The sequence below is a fragment of the Dreissena polymorpha genome, chromosome 1, assembly GCF_020536995.1.
Source record: "Dreissena polymorpha isolate Duluth1 chromosome 1, UMN_Dpol_1.0, whole genome shotgun sequence".
Lineage (NCBI taxonomy): Eukaryota > Metazoa > Mollusca > Bivalvia > Myida > Dreissenidae > Dreissena > Dreissena polymorpha.
This window is the reverse complement of record NC_068355.1, coordinates 196,682,530-196,702,375: the sequence shown is the minus strand read 5'-3', so window position 1 is coordinate 196,702,375 and position 19,846 is coordinate 196,682,530. Positions and strand designations below refer to the sequence as shown.

General features: G+C 35.5%; 1 protein-coding gene and 1 long non-coding RNA gene across 3 annotated transcripts in view; one reads left to right on the top strand and one right to left on the bottom strand.

Moving 5' to 3' along the window:
• Positions 1 to 15,305, top strand: part of LOC127864477 (oxysterol-binding protein-related protein 1-like) — a 103,611-nt gene extending 88,306 nt beyond the window's left edge. For both annotated transcript variants that reach the window (XM_052404100.1, XM_052404099.1), the window contains exon 28: positions 1,222 to 15,305. In XM_052404100.1, coding sequence (XP_052260060.1) covers positions 1,222 to 1,324 — 103 coding nt within the window. In that variant the 3' untranslated portion in view covers positions 1,325 to 15,305. The remainder of the gene's footprint in view (positions 1 to 1,221) is intronic.
• A 1,702-nt stretch (positions 15,306 to 17,007) lies between these two features.
• LOC127864481 (uncharacterized) lies at positions 17,008 to 17,495 on the bottom strand. The gene is made up of 2 exons (XR_008042059.1): positions 17,284 to 17,495; positions 17,008 to 17,187 (listed from the first exon to the last, which is right to left on the bottom strand). It is a non-coding gene; the product is annotated as an uncharacterized LOC127864481 (long non-coding RNA).
• Between the last annotated feature and the right edge of the window lie 2,351 nt (positions 17,496 to 19,846).

The following is a 19,846-nucleotide window of genomic DNA, read 5'->3' as shown; positions in this document are numbered from 1 at the left end:
TATAGCTTCTAAAAATATACATGTATATAAAAAATTATGATTTTAAGCTTGACTATAATATATGAAATATATATATAGTGGAGCTATCCTACTCATACCGGCGTCGGCGTTAGTGTTCCCGTGTCCGTTCCCGTTAGCATGTGAATGTTAAAGTTTGCGTACTACCCCAAATATTTCCTATGTCCTTTGACATATTGCTTTTATATTTTGCATACTTCTTTACCAACATGACCCCAATCTATTAATAAGAGCAGACAACTGTATCAAGCATTTTGACAGAATTATGACCCCTTTTATACTTAGATAATTGAACATTTTGCTTAAATTGCTATAACTTCTTTATTTATGATCACATTTGATTCATACTTTGACTAAACAACACTTACCTGTCGTACCACAATGCACTCCACCCAAACCATCCCCCATGCCCCACCCCAGAATCCCCCCCCCCCCCCACAATTTTTTTTTGTCATTATTTTTTAAAGATCATCTATTAAATGACCACACACCCACATTCTACCCCCCCCCCCCCCCCCCCCCCGCCTCTACATGATGGCTTACGTAATACTGTCAAGCACTCGAATAGTCGAGCGCGCTGTCATCTGACAGCTCTTGTTTATGCCTCCAGTAAGGGAGGGCGTAATTATAGTTATCGGACTGTCCGTCCGTCTGTCCATCTTTCCGTCACACTTTGCGTTTATGTTTCGAAAAATGGTCATAACTTCTATGTCCCTAGAGATCTAACCTTCATATTTGGTACGCATGTGTATATGGACAAGGCATTTCCATACGCACACAAATTTTGACCCCTGTGACCTTGACCTTGAACTTAGGGTCCGTGTTTATGTTTCGATATCTTCTTTTAGGTTTCGAAAAATGCTCATTACTTCTATGTCCCTTGAGAAATAAACTTCATATTTGGTATGCATGTGTATATAAACAAGGCCTTTCCATACGCACACAAATTTTGACCACTGTGACCTTGACTTTGAACTTAGGGTCCGTGTTTAGGTTTCGAAATCTGCGTTTAGGTTTCGAAAAAAGCTCATAACTTTTATCAAGCGTTTATAGGGGGCATAAGTCATCCTATGGTGACAGCTCTTGTTTTCATTGTATATTTTCTATTGAAATTTGTTTTTATTTAGAAAAAAAATAAACACAAGTTATGTGTCTATGTGGTATATTTAATTAATTACTACTGATCAATTTACGACATTTCAGATGGTTCAAGCAGGCAATAAACCCAGTCACTGGCAAAGAAGACTGGTTGGTCACTGGAAGCTACTGGACGCGGAACTGGTCTCAATGTCCCAACATTTTCTGACCATCCAGAAAACCTTAGAATACCCAAAGTCCTGTAACACTGTAGGAGAAAAACATCCAGAAGTCTTCTGATTCATCATCAGGAAAAGTGAACGATTTCTAATCAGGGCCTTCTCTGCCATTTGCCAAATAAGCAAATGGCTACAAATTAAGAGAAAATTTGGCAGAATAAATTTCCATTTGGCTAAACACTTTTTCTTCATAAAACTCTGTAAAACTGATTAACGTGAAGAAATTATGTGTTCTACTGTAAATTTGGCTAAAGAAAATTTTGAGCCCTGATAATGTGTTCGGATAAATCGGAAAAATGATGGTGTTTATGAAAGTCTGGGAAATCCGTGCTTGTGATGAACGTTGTTTAGAAACGAGTCTGTCGATGGGAGGAAATTAAGTCATGAGATTTATTGGGAGAAAGCAAAACATAACATAATGACAGTGTAGTATCGGGAGATTAAGTGGAAGATTTTGTACGACAGCGTGGAATGTTTTTATGGAAGACTTTTGCATTTTGGATTAACTGTTATTGGAATACATTTTTAAGATCTGAGGCACTGTTCACCAATCTTTGTAGTGATAAGTTGTGTTAAAGGAAATATTTCAAATGTGATTTTGTTTTGTTATTTTGCATTTTGGTCTTTTTCATCGGCATGTTCAAAATAAGAATGTATTTCAAAAATGATTGAAATTAAGTTCTTGTTAACTAGCCGAAACGCGTTAACTAGCCAAAATGCATGGGATTTATTTTCAAAAATGTAGAATTTCTTTTAGAAAATATGGAATTTCTTTTAGAAAATATGAGATTTCCTTTCGAAAAAAGGCAATGAATTTTGGAGACTACTTCCTAGATTTCTGCATCAGGTACATGACTCCGCTTAAATAGAATTTGTCATTTTCGTTTAAAGGAAGTCACCTTTAGTCCTTAACAACTGCAGACTGCACATGCTAATGTGGGACAATACTTTATGCACATGTGTTAAGCCCAGTTTTTCCCTAGCGCAGCTTATACTATTATAGCTCCTGAAAGCTTGGGAACATACATGTATAGTGGTTGTTTGTTGAATTGCTTCAAATACAAATCCATCAGTCTTTTGTTCATTATTGTTGCACATTGTTTTTTTGTGTAGGATTTTGTGTGAATAGATAACTCCTGGTGATCTTGTCAAATGACTTCATGCCTTTTCCTGGCCATTTTGGGAAAAAATGCCATTCGGGATCTCGGAATTTTTTTAGCAAAAAAAATATAAAAATTATATAATATATTAATTAAGGATCTTAAAATAAACAGGGTAACCCTCAACAGGGGCAGGGTAAAATTAACATTTGACAAGTCACATGAGGGTGTATGTGCATTCACATTTCACTTACATTAATAATGGCATTTATTCTCAATGCATTTCATGTAATTAGCAAATACTGCGTTACTGTATTGATTGTTATTGCCGCAGGGTTTTTTCTGCTTTTTAAAAAAGGCCTAAAACGTACCCAATCCCATAGCAAACAGACCGGATCCCCTACCGAAAGTGTAATATATTTTTTCTGAATTAAAAAAAATATATAGAAAAAATAATTATTTTTTAGAAACAAGTGTCTAATAATTGTTATATCTCAATTTTATTTCATAAACATTAAGATTTATATAACTATAATTTATATGATTTGGTCAATATTTATTGATAAAAAAATTAATATGATCCAATATGGTCCATTTTGTCGTTAAAAAATTCGCAGATTTGCCATTTTATCGATTTAAAAAATCCCAATTTGACCAGACTCCTTTTCCCGAAATGGTTAGAAAAAACCCTGTAGCTATTTTCAGGTTGCTTTTATTGTTATTTGATTGACATTACAGATGAGTAAACATGTTCACGTAAATTGAGCACCTAATTTATGTAGTACACAATGCAAATGTCTTGATTATTATTTTGTCATGTATATATTTATTATTGTTATTTTATCATTTGTATATTGAATAATTCATAATGGTTTGTTCAGTTGGAATGTTGTCATATATTGCTCTAAATTCTTTCGCCATACGTATGGGTGGATGTTTTTTGCGTTTGGTGTTATACTACAAGTCAACCATTTAGTTTTCAGGTTTCCTTTATTTCACTAAGATAAAGGATCATTTTCTGAAATTGTTACCAACATTATAAAGAAAGATATTTATGTCATTTATAGATATAGAGGTACATGTTATTAATGTATTACCGTAGGTTTCCACGTATAGCGCGCAGTGTTTTACCTCCAAAATTCAAATTAAAAAGCTGGTGCGCGCTATACATTGATACAACGCTATCCTGGCTGCTAAATTGGTAAAAAATATGTCGTGTAATCGTAAATAATCAAAATGGCTGCCATGTTTTTTTCAGACTGAGGGGCCATTGTCGAAACAACAAGAAGTCACTACTGGTAGATATGAATGTGGTAGAAGAAGCTTTGTTCAAAAATAAATTTGTTTAAATAAACTTGCGGACATTTCTTTGTTTGTGGGGATTGTTGTCGACATTCCGGAGAGCGGGCAAGGTTAGGTGCGAACCAGGTCTTTTTTGCGGGTAACGGTAGGTGTGAAAGGGGGTCATCTTGCACTTTGTAATTGGCAGATGTTATTGAGCAATTTGTGCCACGGCTTGTTAAGACGCTAATTGACATTTGAGACACTAATTGACACTTGAGAACGTGAAGATATGCAATTGCATTTTGTGTGTATAAATATTGAACGTTCAACAGTGGACTAGTACGTGTACCTCAACAACTGTACCCCTGTCTCCCATGCGACATTCAAATTTACCGGTAATGCCCATGCTTTCCCCGAGGAAAAATCACACGATGTACACTAATTCTTATTTTCTCACGTTTTTTCACGAAATGCACGTGGACTGTTAAACTTTGGCTAGAAAATTACAAAATTGTCAGAAAAGTATAGTGCTATGCAACCCATGCTCCTTATCATAATGACGCTTCCTATTTTGAATGCTTAATTAAGCTTTCCAATGCCCCGGATTATTGGATTGTGCAATAGTAAAATGGCGGCCATTTTCGGTCCGATTTGGTGGTTTTATTGTCTTTTAATATTTTTTTCTCCATTTATGCATTTAAAAAACAGCCTTCGCGCTATACACGGGAGTGCGCTATACGTGGAAACCTACGGTATATAGATAGATGTAAATGTCATTTATAGAGATAAATGTAAATGTTATTTATTATAGAGATACATGTGAATATCATTTATAGAGATAAATATAAATTTCATGTAAAGACATATATGTAAATGTCATTTATAGAGAAAGATGTAAATGTCATGTAAAGACATAGATGTAAATGTCATTTATTGAGATAGATGTAAATGTCATGTAAAGACATAGATGTAAATGTCATTTATTGAGATAGATGTAATTATGACTTATAGAGATGTTTGTAAATGTCATTTATAGAGATAGATGTAAATGTCATTTATAGAGATAGATGTAAATGTCATTTATAGAGATAAATGTAAATGTCATTTATAGAGATAGTTTTACAATCAGGCAAAAATGCATTAAATGTAGATGTTAAGTTTGGTGTTTGTATAAAAAATGTGGGCATTTTCATGTTCACAGGGTTAATTATTTAAAATGTAAGCCAGTATTTAGGATGCAATTCAACTTTTGTTTTTATATCAGTAATAGTATGTATGTGCAATTAATTGAATTGGCTTAATATAATTTAAAAATTGAGTTTTTTTGAACTGTAAAATAATTTCAAAATTGAGTTTGTTTGAACTCTTAAATAATTTCAAAATTAAGTTTGTTTGAACGTTCAAATAATTTCAAAATAAAGTTTGTTTGAATGTTGAAATAATTTCAAGATTAAGTTTGTTTGAACTTTGGTCAGGTTCTTAGTTGTTATAATATCAAACAAACTTCAGTGTAAAAACTTACATTTGAGACTAACTCTAGGAAAAGGTGGTTAAATGCATGTACGTAAAATATCGTAATGTATTACCAGAATGCCTGGTTTTGACTTATGCAAGCAATCGATGTTGTTTAAACAAAAAAATTAGCTCGTCTGAAAACATATGCAAGCAATTGATGTTGTTTAAACAAAAATGTTTAGCTTGTCTGAAAACAAAGCTTAAGTTTTTTAGGTCATCATGGTGTAATGAATATGATATCTGCCTTGCGATCAGAAGGTCACGGGTTTGATCCCCACTGTTGGAGCGTTCTGTCGATCTCCCCCATAGACACAAAGTACTGGTTCTTGTCCCAGGAAACAGACTCGAAAGCATTTCAAAGAAGCCTTAGGAGCTAGGCGGACACTGTATTTACTACGTCACGGCCATCTCAAATTTCTTTTTCAGTCTCATTGTTTGCAATGTATAGTGATTGTGTTACTGCTTTGTATTTTAATTATATGTGCAATTTAGGAGGAATGGTTAGGAATTTTTTTTAGCTCCACTGGCCAAAGGCCAGCAGGGCTTATGTCATGGTCCTGTGTCCGTCGTGTGTGCGTGCGTGCGTCCGTGTGTGCGTGCGTTAACTTTTTCTTTAAACATCTTCTCCTAAACTACTGGTCCAATTCTGATGAAATTTCTCAAGAATGTTCCTGTGGTGATCCTCTTTCAAATTTGTTCAAATTATGCCCCTGGGGTCAAATTTGACTTTTCCCCTGGGGGTAAAAAAATTGAAAATTTGCTTATATAAGGCCTATTTTGTGCAAACTTAAAAAGTCTTCTTGTTCTTAATTTTAGAGCCTAGGGCTACTAAATTTGGTATGTTGTGATATCTAATAGTTCTCAACCAAATTTGTTCAAATTATTCCCCAGGGCTCAAATTTTACCCTGTCCCGGGAGGTCACAAAACTGAACATATGACGTTTACCAGGGGAGATTACTGCGGCCGTGTGGCTGTGACCACCAACAACAACAACATCTTGTAAACATGAGATAAAACCCTGTCATTTAGTTTCATTTTAGATCAGATGGTGACTGCTTACAAAGGAATTGAAGTAAGAACATGTGTTCTGAATGTTTTTCTTATAAACTGAAAAAAATCGGGATTTATTTAAATATGTCGAAAGTGACCATATATCCGGATAAAAAAAATTCGGATGACATGTTTATTTAATGTCTTTTTTGTAGTGTTTAAACCAGTTTAATAATATCTTATTGATTTTAAAACACAAGTTCCATGAACATAATTATTTCCAGAAAAGTCAATATATGATACTGCATTGTAAACTCAAACTTTGTATCCAAGAGAAGGTGTTGGAATTAATGAAGTGCAATGTTCTTAACTATCGTATACTGGTCATGTACGTAATTCCGGCCTGTACGTAAAAAATCGGCCACCTGTGTAAAATCATTTTCATGATCTTAACGCACATATTTTGTTTTTATTTAGAAAAATCAACATGAAAACCAACCCCACTCTCAATATTTTGCAAATGTAGGAACCATATCACTGTAAACTTTTGTGTTATAATGTCACAAATATAGCAGGACATATTTGGCTCATGGGGAAAGTGATGTCATCATGAGTTGCAACAATTATATTCATATAAGAAACAAATATATTTGATAAAATTATTTTTATTCAATCTAATAAACTTTAATTAAAGTTTTACCAATTAATTGTACAAAAACTTATATTCAAAACATACAAATCAGAACCTAAATATAAATTTTTAATATATGAATTACCTCCCTTTATAAGAATATTACTAGATTACATGTTTTAATATTATATATAAGCGTTTACTAATAATCAACACTGAAGTCAACTTTTCAAACAAAATATGTTTACTTTTTTAGCTATGTTTGAAAAAAGTTATTAAACGCATTAAAAACAAATATTTTTTAATGAATAAGCAGTTTCCCATTGTTTATATTTATTAAAATAGGTAGGGGGAGTAACTGGTATAATAATTTCTCATTTATTTTAAATTTCAAGTCAAAAATTTTAATAGTATAAACATTGATTAATACTCTGAAATTGAGGACATTTGTCAAAAGATATTGCTTTGTAATTTTATCTGCAGATCAAACTGAAAAGTGGCCAATTTTTTAGGTACATTTAACCTACGAAAATGCATAGTTTACATGTCATCATTTTCTGTTCATTAAGTAACATTCACCGATCTAATTCTATTAAAATTTTCATGCTAGGTGAGTTTTGAACCCAGGATTATATATGTGAAGTTTAGTTTCAACCAGTTGCCTAACACTAAAGATTTTTCTTAAATAGTCCCAAAAGTGGCCGGAATTACGTACATGACCAGTATGCTGCTTTTTAATAACTAATGATTCATTGTTCCATTTGTGAATTGTGACTCATGAATTGTGGAGATATGATTGTCAATTGCTCAACGATCCATATAAATTTCTGATCTTTTTTTTTTTTTAATATAAGTTATGAATTGATCTTAGAAGTCAAATGTTTTACTTAATTAAATACATTTATAAATATAAGAAAGAATCTTTAGATTATCATATAATTCTCAGGCCTGTTGGTCTAAGGGATGTGTGGGTTGTTAATTATATTTATGCTCCTCTTCGAAGAAGAGTGTTTATTGTTTTGCACGTCGGTCCGTCCGTCGTCCGTATGTCCGTCCACCAGATGGTTTCTGGATGATAACTCAAGAACGCTTAGGCCTAGGATCATGACACTTCAAAGGTACATTGATCATGACTCGCAGATGACCCCTGTTGATTTTGAGGTCACTAGGTCTAAGGTCAAGGTCACGGTGACCCGAAATAGTAAAATGTTTTCGGGATGATAACTCAAGAACGCTTATGCCTATGATCATGAAACTTCATAGGTACATTGAGCATGACTCGCAGATGACCCCTATTGATTTTCAGGTCACTAGGTCAAAGGTCAAGGTCACGGTGACCGGAAATAGTAAAATGGTTTCCAGATGATAACTCAAGAACGTTTTATGCCTAGGATCAGGCGTAACAAAAATAATTGTTTGTTTCCGGTTTCCCGACCCTTCCTAATTTTTTGCCGCTGGTCCTTATCTTTTTTGAGCCCAAAATTCGAAAAAAATCGGACCGCGTATTTTTCAGCGACGCTGAATAAACTTGTCTACGTTATCCGCATATTATTTGTATTGTTATTGAAGCGCACGTGGTAGCTGGCCAATCAGCATTGAGTTTGCTAACACATAATATTGGGTCATTCATGCACAGACACTGTACACTTGGAATACTCAGTCAGTTGATCTTGTCGTCTGCCAACAATATAGCGGCCGATGGCAAACGTCGTATTTAAAGATAAACAAATCAAAAGAAGCGTACCAATAAATAATTTATTTCTAAGCTGATTACCCAACACCTTTCTCCTGACTATTGATCTGAATTAAAGGATGATAATTAAATAATTAGTTCTATTTCGACGATGTTACACCTTTCTGCCGACTATCGTTTGAAATTAAAAGGTGATAATACAGTTGTTTTTTACCCACAAAAAATGCTATTGTAAAGCAATTTTGTCAACCAAATTGTATATTTGCTAGGTTTTGCAATGTCTGCAGTCAAACGATATGCACATTTTATTTAATGTGGAAAACGCGTACAATTTTTCGGACTGTCGATTTCGGATACATTAGTTTTCGTCGATTATAATTTATTTTCGAAGTTCTTTATAGAAGAAATAGAACGACGAATGCACATGAGGTGATACGGACGGTGTGGTTAAAATATTTTAAATTGTATTCACCTGAAAATACAATTGGAAAGACTATAAAAAAGAGCAATTAGTAAGGGCTCTGGATGGGGTGGGGGATCTGCCCTTTCTTCCTGTTGGGTTTATGTGGCTGCAGTTCCAAGATCCCCGGCCTAGTTTTCAGGATTTCAAATTTGGAACAATCGACACCCCTATTTAATGTACATCGATAAAATAACTTATGTTTGTACTTTGACAAGTACCATACTAATTATTTCCATATTGAAAAATGTATGTTACATTATGATATGTGATATGCCCTTCTTGTCATTAAAAGAAATATAAACAAGTTGATAGTAAATGTATATATAATGATTTCTAAACCAGTTTTCGCGCATCGAAAAACAAAAACCTGGTTGGCTCAAAGAAATTTTGGGACAGCGCTAGCCCTTGTAGATAGACCCCACGACACCAGTACATAATATAATCTGAAAATGTGGTCTTTTGGAAGCATAAACTGCATCCAAGAAATATAATAGCACACCCAGTTTGATTGGGTCTGTTCATGGTGATAATGTTACATGCAACACCACTCGCGTCCCCCTTGCACGGCTTTTGGGCTATTTAATATATTATAAATTATAAATAATATAGTATATACTCCATGATCCCAAAGGAACAGAAAGTATAACAAAACTGAATCCCTATAGACACTGAGGGTCAAGCTTACTGCGACTTTAGTAATGCCTTTTATTGGTCATAAAATGGACTATTAAAGCCGTTGCCAGCAGTCACCATTAAACTCAGAAATAAGGAAAGCAACAAATGCAAAATTAATGAACAGCAAGTTTTTATTTCATAAAAGCATTTAAATAAAGCCATATAGCATTACAAACATCATCAAATTTATTGTACATACAGTTGTACACACAAAAATGAGAAGAAGATGCACCATGTACGACATTTTCTAAAAAAAAAAAATTTTTTTAAATAATATTATTTGCCTACCTACCTACCCTAATTTTTTAGGCCATGTCAGTGGAAACAAACATATTTTTTTGTTAGGCCTCATGAAACTTCATAGGTGCATTGATCATGATTCGCAGATGACCCCTATTGATTCTCCGGTGAAAGGTCAAGGTCACTGTGACCCGAAATAGTAAAATGTTTTCTGGATGATAACTCAAGAACGCTTATTCCTAGGATCATGAAACTTCATAGGTACATGGATCATGACTCGCAGATTACCCCTATTGATTTTCAGGTCACTAGGTCAAAGGTCACGGTGACTCAACTTAGAAAAATGGTTTCCAGATTATAACTCAAGAACGCTTACGCCTAGGATCATGAAACTTCATAGGTACATTTATCATGACTCGCAGATGACCCCTATTGACTTTCAGGTCACTAGGTCAAAGGTCAAGGTCACAGTGACTTCACACAGTAAAATGGTTTCCGGATGATAACTAAAGAAAGCTTACGCCTAGGATCATGAAACTTTATAGGTACATTAATCATGACTCACAGATGGACCCCTATTGATTTTCAGGTCACTAGGTCAAAGGTCAAGGTCACAGTGCCAAAAAACGTATTCACTCAATGGCCGCCACTACAACTGACAGCCTATATGGGGGGGGGGGCATGAATGTTTTTCAAACAGCCCTTGTTTGAGATGATTCTTTACAAAGAAAGATGCTACTATTGTATTTGTTATAAATGTGTGAAAGGCTCTAAGAAGGAACCAGAGATTATTAACCCTTTACCAAACACCAACAGGATTTTACGGGTTTATAGCTGACGACTTTATAAATAATTATGATAAAATGAGAAATTGCTCAAGATGAGCAATTTCTCCTTTTATCACAATTATTTCTACCCTACCTGATTATTTCCTTAATATTCCATTACAATTGAATTGTCGTCTGCAACCTTTTTCAAATTGGGAAAGTCCAAAATGTGTTGTTTGGTAAAGGGTTAAGGAATTTTGATTCCTACGGGTCTTGTGATCTGTTTCAAATCAAATGCGTATATTTGATCTTCAGCATCTAAAAATATGTGAAATAGAAAGAACGACAATATCTTCTGGAGAGATAAATGTACCTACGTTATAAGCAATGGGACTGTGCTTCAAAGGAACAATTCCCGGGCTTTTTAGTCTGTTTAGTTTACACGGTAGTAACTTTTTCCATATATTAAAATGCTCACCCTTCCAACTTTAAGCGTCCAGTGGGACGAGGGATAGACAGAGAAAGTCACATGCTTGAGTACATTTCAACCCATGCGCATTGCACGTTTTTTTTACGCATAAAAAAACAGTGGAGCGATACAGGGCCATCATGGCCCTCTTGTTTAAGCTCACCTTAAAGGGGCCTTTTCACAGATTTTGGCATTTTTTAACTTATTCATTAAATGCTTTATATTGATAAATGTAAACATTGGATCGTAAAAGCATCAGTAAAAAATCAAGAATAAAATTTAAAAAAGGAAAAGAACATTGCCCGGAGCAGGTTTCGAACCAGTGACCCCTGAAGTCCTGCCAGAGTCCTGAAGTAAAAACGCTTTAGCCTACTGAGCTATTCCGCCGAGTACACATTCTTAACGTATTTTATACCTTATATAAGCAAACTTTGTAGTTTCACAAAATTTAACGACAAAAACAGAACTCTCCAAATTATTCAATCGTTTCGCGTTGCAACGCTTTATAATTTTTAGGTTTTAAAATCGTCAAAAGATGAATATAATGGCTATATTAGAGCATGGTAAATGTTCAGTATTACTGTTTCCTCACAAATATCAAAACTAAAACGAAAATTTGCGGATCTGAAACAACTTTTTTCAATTTTGTCAATTTACCAAAGCGTGAAAAGATCCCTTTAATACAAAGTGCTCATTTGTAGCTTTAAGGGACTGTGTTATCAGTGGTCCCTAGGGGATGCTTGTTTTGTATAATGGTAATTCGCTTCATTTGTCCAAAAAGGTATCATACGCTACTCAATTGCAATGTCACATCATGATTGGCTGATTTATGGTGAAAACACACAAAGATATTTGCTTCACGTGGTGATTGTAGAAAGTAGTGCCTATTTGTAAAGAGTTCTCTTTCTCTTCTGGATGAATAGCCATTTTGCGATCGCGCCCATTCCTTTAGTGGTTATCAACTGTTTCCTAAGTGTGTCTGTAACATGTATTTCATTGGCAGCAACGTTGACAGACGAGAGTTTGTGGTGCATTTATTGAAGTGAAGGGATTTTGTCGAAATCTCACTGCCGAATCCCCGAGTTCGCTCGCTTGCATTTGGGCGAATGGGATTTTCTTAGAAGCTGCGTGATATACGTTTTTGATTGCATCTTTTGGAATAAGATCGATTGATTTTAGCACCAATGGGGTAATAATTGTGAAAATTGAAATTTTGTTTAATATTGTCTCAGACAATATCAAATCTGTGCCATACAGAGTAAAAAACTAGATAAAAACGATAATTATAACACAAAAATCGCAAAGTATGCAAATGATAGCTTTTTCCTACATGCATCAGGTGAGCAACCTAGGGCCTTTAAGCCCGCATGTTTAGATTTAAAACCATGTACAGTGTATAAATATCAATGTATATATTTGCAAGTTCATCTAATTTATACACAGTTAGATATCTCATTGTTATTAATGTTAATATTTTGTTCCTGTTGTATATGTTGAGGGTTAAATGCGAAACTGCTGAATTTGCTGCACATTTCTATGTAATAGCCCCGTCACACCGGACTGACGTCCTTAAGGCGACCTAAGACTGTGTTTCTGAAATTACTGATTGTCGTAGTAAGGACGCCAATTACTTTTTCTGTAAAAATGCTGTTTTTCGCCTTCCCGTCACACCAGCATCCTGGTTTATGGCGTTCTGTGCGTCCTCACGCCGTCCTTAATACATCCCTAAAGACGCACTGGGGTCGCATTGGGAATCATAGTAGACCGGGTCGCAATAGACGCCGTAAGGAGGCAATGAAGTCGCAGTAAGGACAACATAGTCGTTCTGAGGACACAATAGACATACAAAGGACGTACTAAAGTCGCAATAAGGTCGCCGTACGGTCATCTTGCAGTCAATTATCATTTTCTTTGGGTTTGAGCGGCGACCACACGACTTCCATGGCGATCTTACAGCGACCCTACCACGTCCCTTATTCGACTATTGCGTCCTTAACAGAATGCCGGAAAAAACGCAGGACTTCAGCGACCACTTTGAACATGTTCAAAGTGGTCGTCGTGGGCTCGCGTCCTGAGCACTTTTTTGCGTCCTTACTGCGTTTTTCCGGCGTCTATGGCGCCCGCACTGCGACTTGGGTCGCAATAAGGACGCTGGTCCGGTGTGACGGTGGTATAAGATAGCATAGTTTTGCACTCAACCCTCAATATGAGAAGTGCAGACTATTCCGGGTAACAGATGAAGTCCAGATTTACTGAATACGTTTTGTGGTTTACAAGGAAATATCCGTGATTTAAAAACGATAACTATCTTTTTTTTAAAGTGAATATACAGTGATTTAGCGATAATTTTCAATATTGTAGTATGAAATTTATCAATTTATGTTTATAAATGGTTGAAAAATTCATTGAACACAGACTAACCTGAAAATTACTGGCCCATAATCTTCTATTTTTACAAAACAGAAATCCGTAAATAAATGTGTGCACGAAAAAATCATTTTTTGAAAAAAAAAACATGAATTTTCATGCAGACATAGATAAATGATTTAACAGTTTCTGTTACTCTGGATGGTCTATTATGGCTGGTCTGTTATGGCTGGTTAGTGATATGGCTCAACGCGTCTCTTCAGTGATATTACATTATTTATGCACAGTGCTGTTTTCGTTTTGATTTGGATTTATTAGCTGTTAAGTTAATTATTGAGAATAATTTCATTTCTGATTGATTGATTGCTGTTATAAGTATGCCTGTGTATAGTTGAGAAATTAGCCTTGCTCAAGAAAAATGGAGCTTAATGGGATCAGTGTCATCCCAGATAAGCCTATACAGTTCACACAGGCTTATCACAGTGTCATCCCAGATAAGCCTATACAGTTCACACAGGCTTATCAGGAAAGACACTTTAAGCCTTTATGGCATTTTTTGTTTAATTTAAGTCTCTTTAAAGAAAAATCAATTTTAGGCGGAAAGTGTTGTCATTGATTAGCCTGTGTAAATATCACAGGCTTATCTATGTCACACTTTACGCACATGCATTAAGCCCTGTTTTCCAATAAAGCAGTTCATCTGTATTTTGAGTGTTGATTTATTGTAAATTGTGGAATGATGAACCTTGACCTGATCAGAAAACAAAATTGATTTGGGTTTTATTGTATAACATGCTTACAGCAACATATATAATACAACAAATTTATGATGCACCTTACATAAATTGCTGTATTTTCTTTATTTATTAGAACTTCAAATTTAATTTTCATTTACACTTTTCTATTAAACCTCACAAGGCTGGAACTTTTGGAATGGTTGGCCACCCTATTCTTTCTGGTCTGTTTGTACAGACTACATATCAGTTTTCCTAGAAAATCTATAAACCCACCTAGTAGAAACTCTTTGAATCCACCTAGAAAACCTACGAACCAAACTAAAAAATATATGAAACCAACTAGAAAACATGAACCAACTAGAAAATCTATGAACCAAACTAGAAAATCTATAATTCCCAACTTGAAAATCTTTAAATCCACCGAGAAAATCTATGAACCCAACTAGAAAATCTATGAACCCAACTAGAAAATTTATGAACCCACATAGAAAATCTATGAACCAAACTAGAAAATCTACAAACCAAACTAGAAAATATGTGAACCCACCTAGAAAATCTATTAACCAAACTAGAAAATCTACAAACCCAACTAGAAAATCTATGAACCGAAATAGAAAATATATGAACCTAAATAGAAAATCTATGAACCCAAATGGAAAATCTTTGAATCCACCACTTGTTCTATGCAATTTGTTTAAGTATCACCTCATTACTCAAGCTTATCCTGTTACTTGTTTAAACACTGTACGCCTATTATGTCCACTTGGGCTTTTGGCCTTCTAGATGTCTTGTTTAATTAACTGTATTTGCCTTTTGCATATTGAACAGATGTTTTAAATATTCAAATGGTTTCAAATATTCACATTCTTTGTAAGAATAGTTCTATAAATATAAGTGTGTTTAGAAATGTAAAATTCATTTGAAATGTATATGTACATGAAAAGTGTGGTTTACACTATGTTATATTTGTATTTGTATACATGTAATTCTATATGGTGTAATTGACTGATGAATAAACAAATAAAACATGTCACTGCAACTGTTTCCTGTTTGTTGTTGTAGTCGCAGGTTATGGATATGGTGTCCGCCTAGCGACCAGGAGGTCACGGGTTCGATCCGAACTGTGGGGCGCTCTTAAGATCTACCCCTTAGACACCAATACTGTTTCTAGTCCCAGGAAACTGACTCGATAGCGTTTCAAAAAGCCTAAGGCTTTCTTTGCAATCGAGCTTAAATTAATAGGTATAAACTAATTTAGCATCAAGTTACTCAACCAAAGGCATGCTCCGCCGCTTAATTTTCCGAGCAATTAAAACATACCAACTTAAAATCATGTAAGTTACCTGTGTACCCATTGATCTCCATACTCAAATACTGTAAACTTAAGTCAAAAACAAACAAAAAAACGACAGAGAAAGAACATGTCCCGAATAATAATGCGTTCAGCAGTTTCGTAGTGTTCACAGCAGTTTCGTATTGTTCACATGAGTTTCGTAGTGTTCACAACAATTTCATAGTGTTTCACAGCAGTTTCGTAGTATTTACATCAGTTGCGTAGTGTTCACATCTGTTTCATAGTGATCACAGCAGTTTCGTAGTATTAACGGCACTTGCGTAGTGTTCACTGCAGTGTCATTGCAGTTTCTAAGTTTTCATAGCAGTTTCGTATTGTTTACAGCAGTTTCGTGTTGTTCACAGCAGTTTCGAAGGTTTCATTGCAGTTTCGTAGTTTTCACAACAATTATGTTTTGTTCACAGCAGTTTAGTTTTGTTTACAGCAGTTTCGTAGTGTTCACGTCAGTTTTGTATTGTTTACTGCATAGTTGGAGTGTGCACAGTAGTTTCGTATTGTTCTCATGAGTTTCGTAGTGTTCACAGTAGTTTCGTAGTGTTCACAGCAGTTTCGTAATAATCACAGCGATTGTTTTATCTGGAGGAACCAACATTCCATAAGTAAGCGTCGACTATAAACATTATACTCATATAGCACGCAACAGCTTAACTGCACATTCACACACTTTAAATAGAAAATGCTGTCTATTGAACGCATACCATGTTTTAATCAATAATATCTAGTCATACTGAAACAATAATGTAAAGAGTTCTGTAACAGATTTGTATTTTCTTTAATACTTTGTCTAGTCAATGTTTTATTGCATTTCAGAACAAGTTAAACTTGATAATAAAAGAGTAAAATAAAACACAATAGTCAAATTTTGGTAATGTATTTCTTGTATACTATAAAATTTTACATGCATACAAACATATAGGCGTTATGCATATAAACCAACACATTTGTGAACATTTCATTACTTATATGTAGGTCCGACACATAATATGAAAAATAAACACCACCCGCCCCAATTTTTCCCAAAATTTGGATGAGAATCTAGTTATTTATTTTCTATTGCCTAATGATTTCTTAATATTGTATATGCAATGCTTTCTTTACAAGAGTCACATGTTGTGTCACTAACTTGAATCGTCTCTTTTCTAATTCTAATGATTAGTCACCACATTGGATTATTGAAGAAAATATATTTTAAGCATGGAATTTATATTTTTTTGCCAGTTGCTGGTATACCTATCTCCTGGGCTGTGATCAAGATAGATAACCGATGTTTGGAAATGAGGCAATGTTTGTAGAATTTGCCTCCCTTAGAAAAAAAGGCAACTTATTCAAGAAACTTTGTGATTTATTTGGCAAGCAGCAACAGATTATAACTCAAACAAACCCAAAATATTGTTTATAATTTATTAATTACATTGTCACATGTCCAATGTACATGAGCATGTACTTGGTATATGTATTGCAATTTTGAGAATTTCTAGAACTGAAAGACCATTTTGTTTATGTCAGTCAATCGTTTTCAAACGTAGACGTAGACATTTCACCGGACGCTGCGTCGTCACTGATTTCACTGGAACATAAAGATACAATAAAACGCATTAAGAAGTTACTTTATAAACCCGACTAACACAGTACTACGATACGGCTACGATATCCGAATATTTACGAGCGAACGCGAGATTGGCTTGGGCATCTTCGGAATCACGACGTAGTTCTCCACTCTTGATCAGCAGACGATTTATTGCTTACGGAGGAGTCCGGATATAGCCGGTGAAGCACGACGTAGTTCTCCACTCTTGATCCAATCTGAACGCATCGGACAGTGGGCTACACCACAGACGATCGCCGTTATGGCGGAATTGTCCGAGGACTCCCGATTGGATCAGCAGACGATTTATTGCTTACGGAGGAGTCCGGATATAGCCGATGAAGCACGACGTAGTTCTCATGAATATGCATTGTGTACACACCGGTCTTACAATAAAGTAGTGACTTCACCATCTATTTATAGAATGCACGAATATGCGGTTTCCTTGGTGGCGGTGACAAACAGCCTAGTAATTTTACTGAAAGCTTCCATAATCACCATTTTATATGTGCCGCTCCAAAATAAGTGATAATTGTTTATTTGTGACAAACTACATTCCCTTCTGATTTGCTTCTGATTCGATTCCAATTATCATTCCTGCATTATTAATCAGTTATTCACGCAATTATTTCTAATGTAATGTTTTTATATTTCGAACACAAACATAACAGTTTGAGGCGATTAAGCCTTCCTCAATTATATTACTTCTGCTTCTGCTTCTGTTTAGTACGGCGAAGGGCCATTTACGGCGTAGTACACCGGGGAGTGCGCCTAGTCGAAATGAAGAGCAGACTTAAAGCCCTCAACTGTCTCTGCGTGGACCACTCTACTGTCCAAGTGGTTCCACTCTAGGATGGTTTTCACGAGGAATGAGTTTTTGTATTGATTACTGTTTTTCACCACAAAACCTCTATCGTTATTTATCACTTGTTTATCTATTATATTTCATGTAACACAGTCACTATATTGTTTTGCGTTAATTTGCCTTTTAACCCTTGCTGGTTTCAAGTAATCGGTTGCTGGTATAGCTGGCACCAGTCCCTCGGCAACTTTGTAGAGCATCACTAGACGGTTGATTTTACGCCGTTCTTGTAGAGGTGGTAATTCTAGTTGCTTTAACATGTTGGTAACGCTGCCTGCCGTTCTTGATTTGTAGTCTCCAGTTATGAAACGGACAGCTTGTTTTTGCATTTGTTCAATTTTATCAATGTCACGCGTTAAGTAAGGATCCCAAATTGTAGAGCCGTAGACCAGACCGGATCTTACTAGCGCTAGGTACGCTGTTTTCCTACAATCTATAGGGCAGTTCTTTAAGTTTATACGCAGTAGAGCCATTGTCGAGTTCAATTTACTTATGTGAGTTGACCAAGTTAGATCTTCAGATAGGGTTAGTCCCAAGTATGGATTATCGGGCACTTGTTTGAGAATATGGTCACATAGGGAATAAAAGTGTGGAGTCTTGTTCTTAATTGACATTACGTAACATTTCTTCGCGTTAAAACGCATGTCCCATTTATCAGCCCATTTTTCAAGTTCTTTCAAGTCATTCTGTAGGATGTCAAAGTCTTTCTGAGTTTTTATTTTCCGATATAACAGGCAATCGTCCGCAAAAAGGCGCACTTGTGATTTGACTGAAAGTGGCAGGTCGTTTATGTGACATAAAACATAGGGGGGGGGGGGGGGGGGGGTGTCCAAGTACCGTGCCTTGAGGGACACCGGAGTCCACTGTGGACTTCAAGGAGACTTCGCCGTCTGCTACAACTTGCATAAATCGTTTTGTGAGAAAAGTTTTGAGCCATGTATGGATTGTTCCGGTTATGCCAAAGCATTCCAGCTTGTATACAAGTTCGTCGTGTGGCACTGTATCAAAAGCCTTGGAAAAATCTAGTATAATGACGTCTGTTTGTATGCCTTCATCGTAGAAAGATAATAAGTCATTCATAGTTACTAGTAGTTGAGTTTCGCACGAGAATCCTGATCGAAATCCGTGATTCAGGTTTGTAAGAATATTATTTCTTTCGAGATGGTTTAGTAAGTGCGTACAAATGATATCTTCAAGATTTTTACACAGTACGGATGTTAATGATACTGGCCTGTAGTTTTCGGCGAGGTGTACGTCCCCTGATTTGAATACCGGTGTGACATTAGCATTAACCCAGTCGGATGTTAGTTCGCCACTGCCTACTGATGTTTGGAAGATTTGGCGTATTCCAGGTGCGAGTTGTTTAGCACAGGTTTTCAATATTATATTTGGAATATTGTCTGGACCGACTTCTTTTGCGACTTTCAGTGATGTTAATAATTTCTCTATTCCGGGTGTTGTTATGTTTAAGGGAGGTAACTTGGTTTATACTGTTTTTTTTATGATGGTGGTAATACGCGTTTGTCTCTCCTTGTGAATACGGAACTGAATTGGTCCAAGAGAATTTGTGCTTTATCTTTCCCCTCACTGAACAAGTTTCCTTTTGACTAATTACCTAATTAATAAAATTTATGAAAATACACCAGTACTTGCTCAGAGGAGTCCCCTCGGATCAGATATAGAACAACATAGGGGCCTAGGGGCCTGACGGAAAATAAAAAGTGGCGCGATAATAATAAAATCATAAAACTTATTTAAGTAAAGGAGTTTTGAACGAAA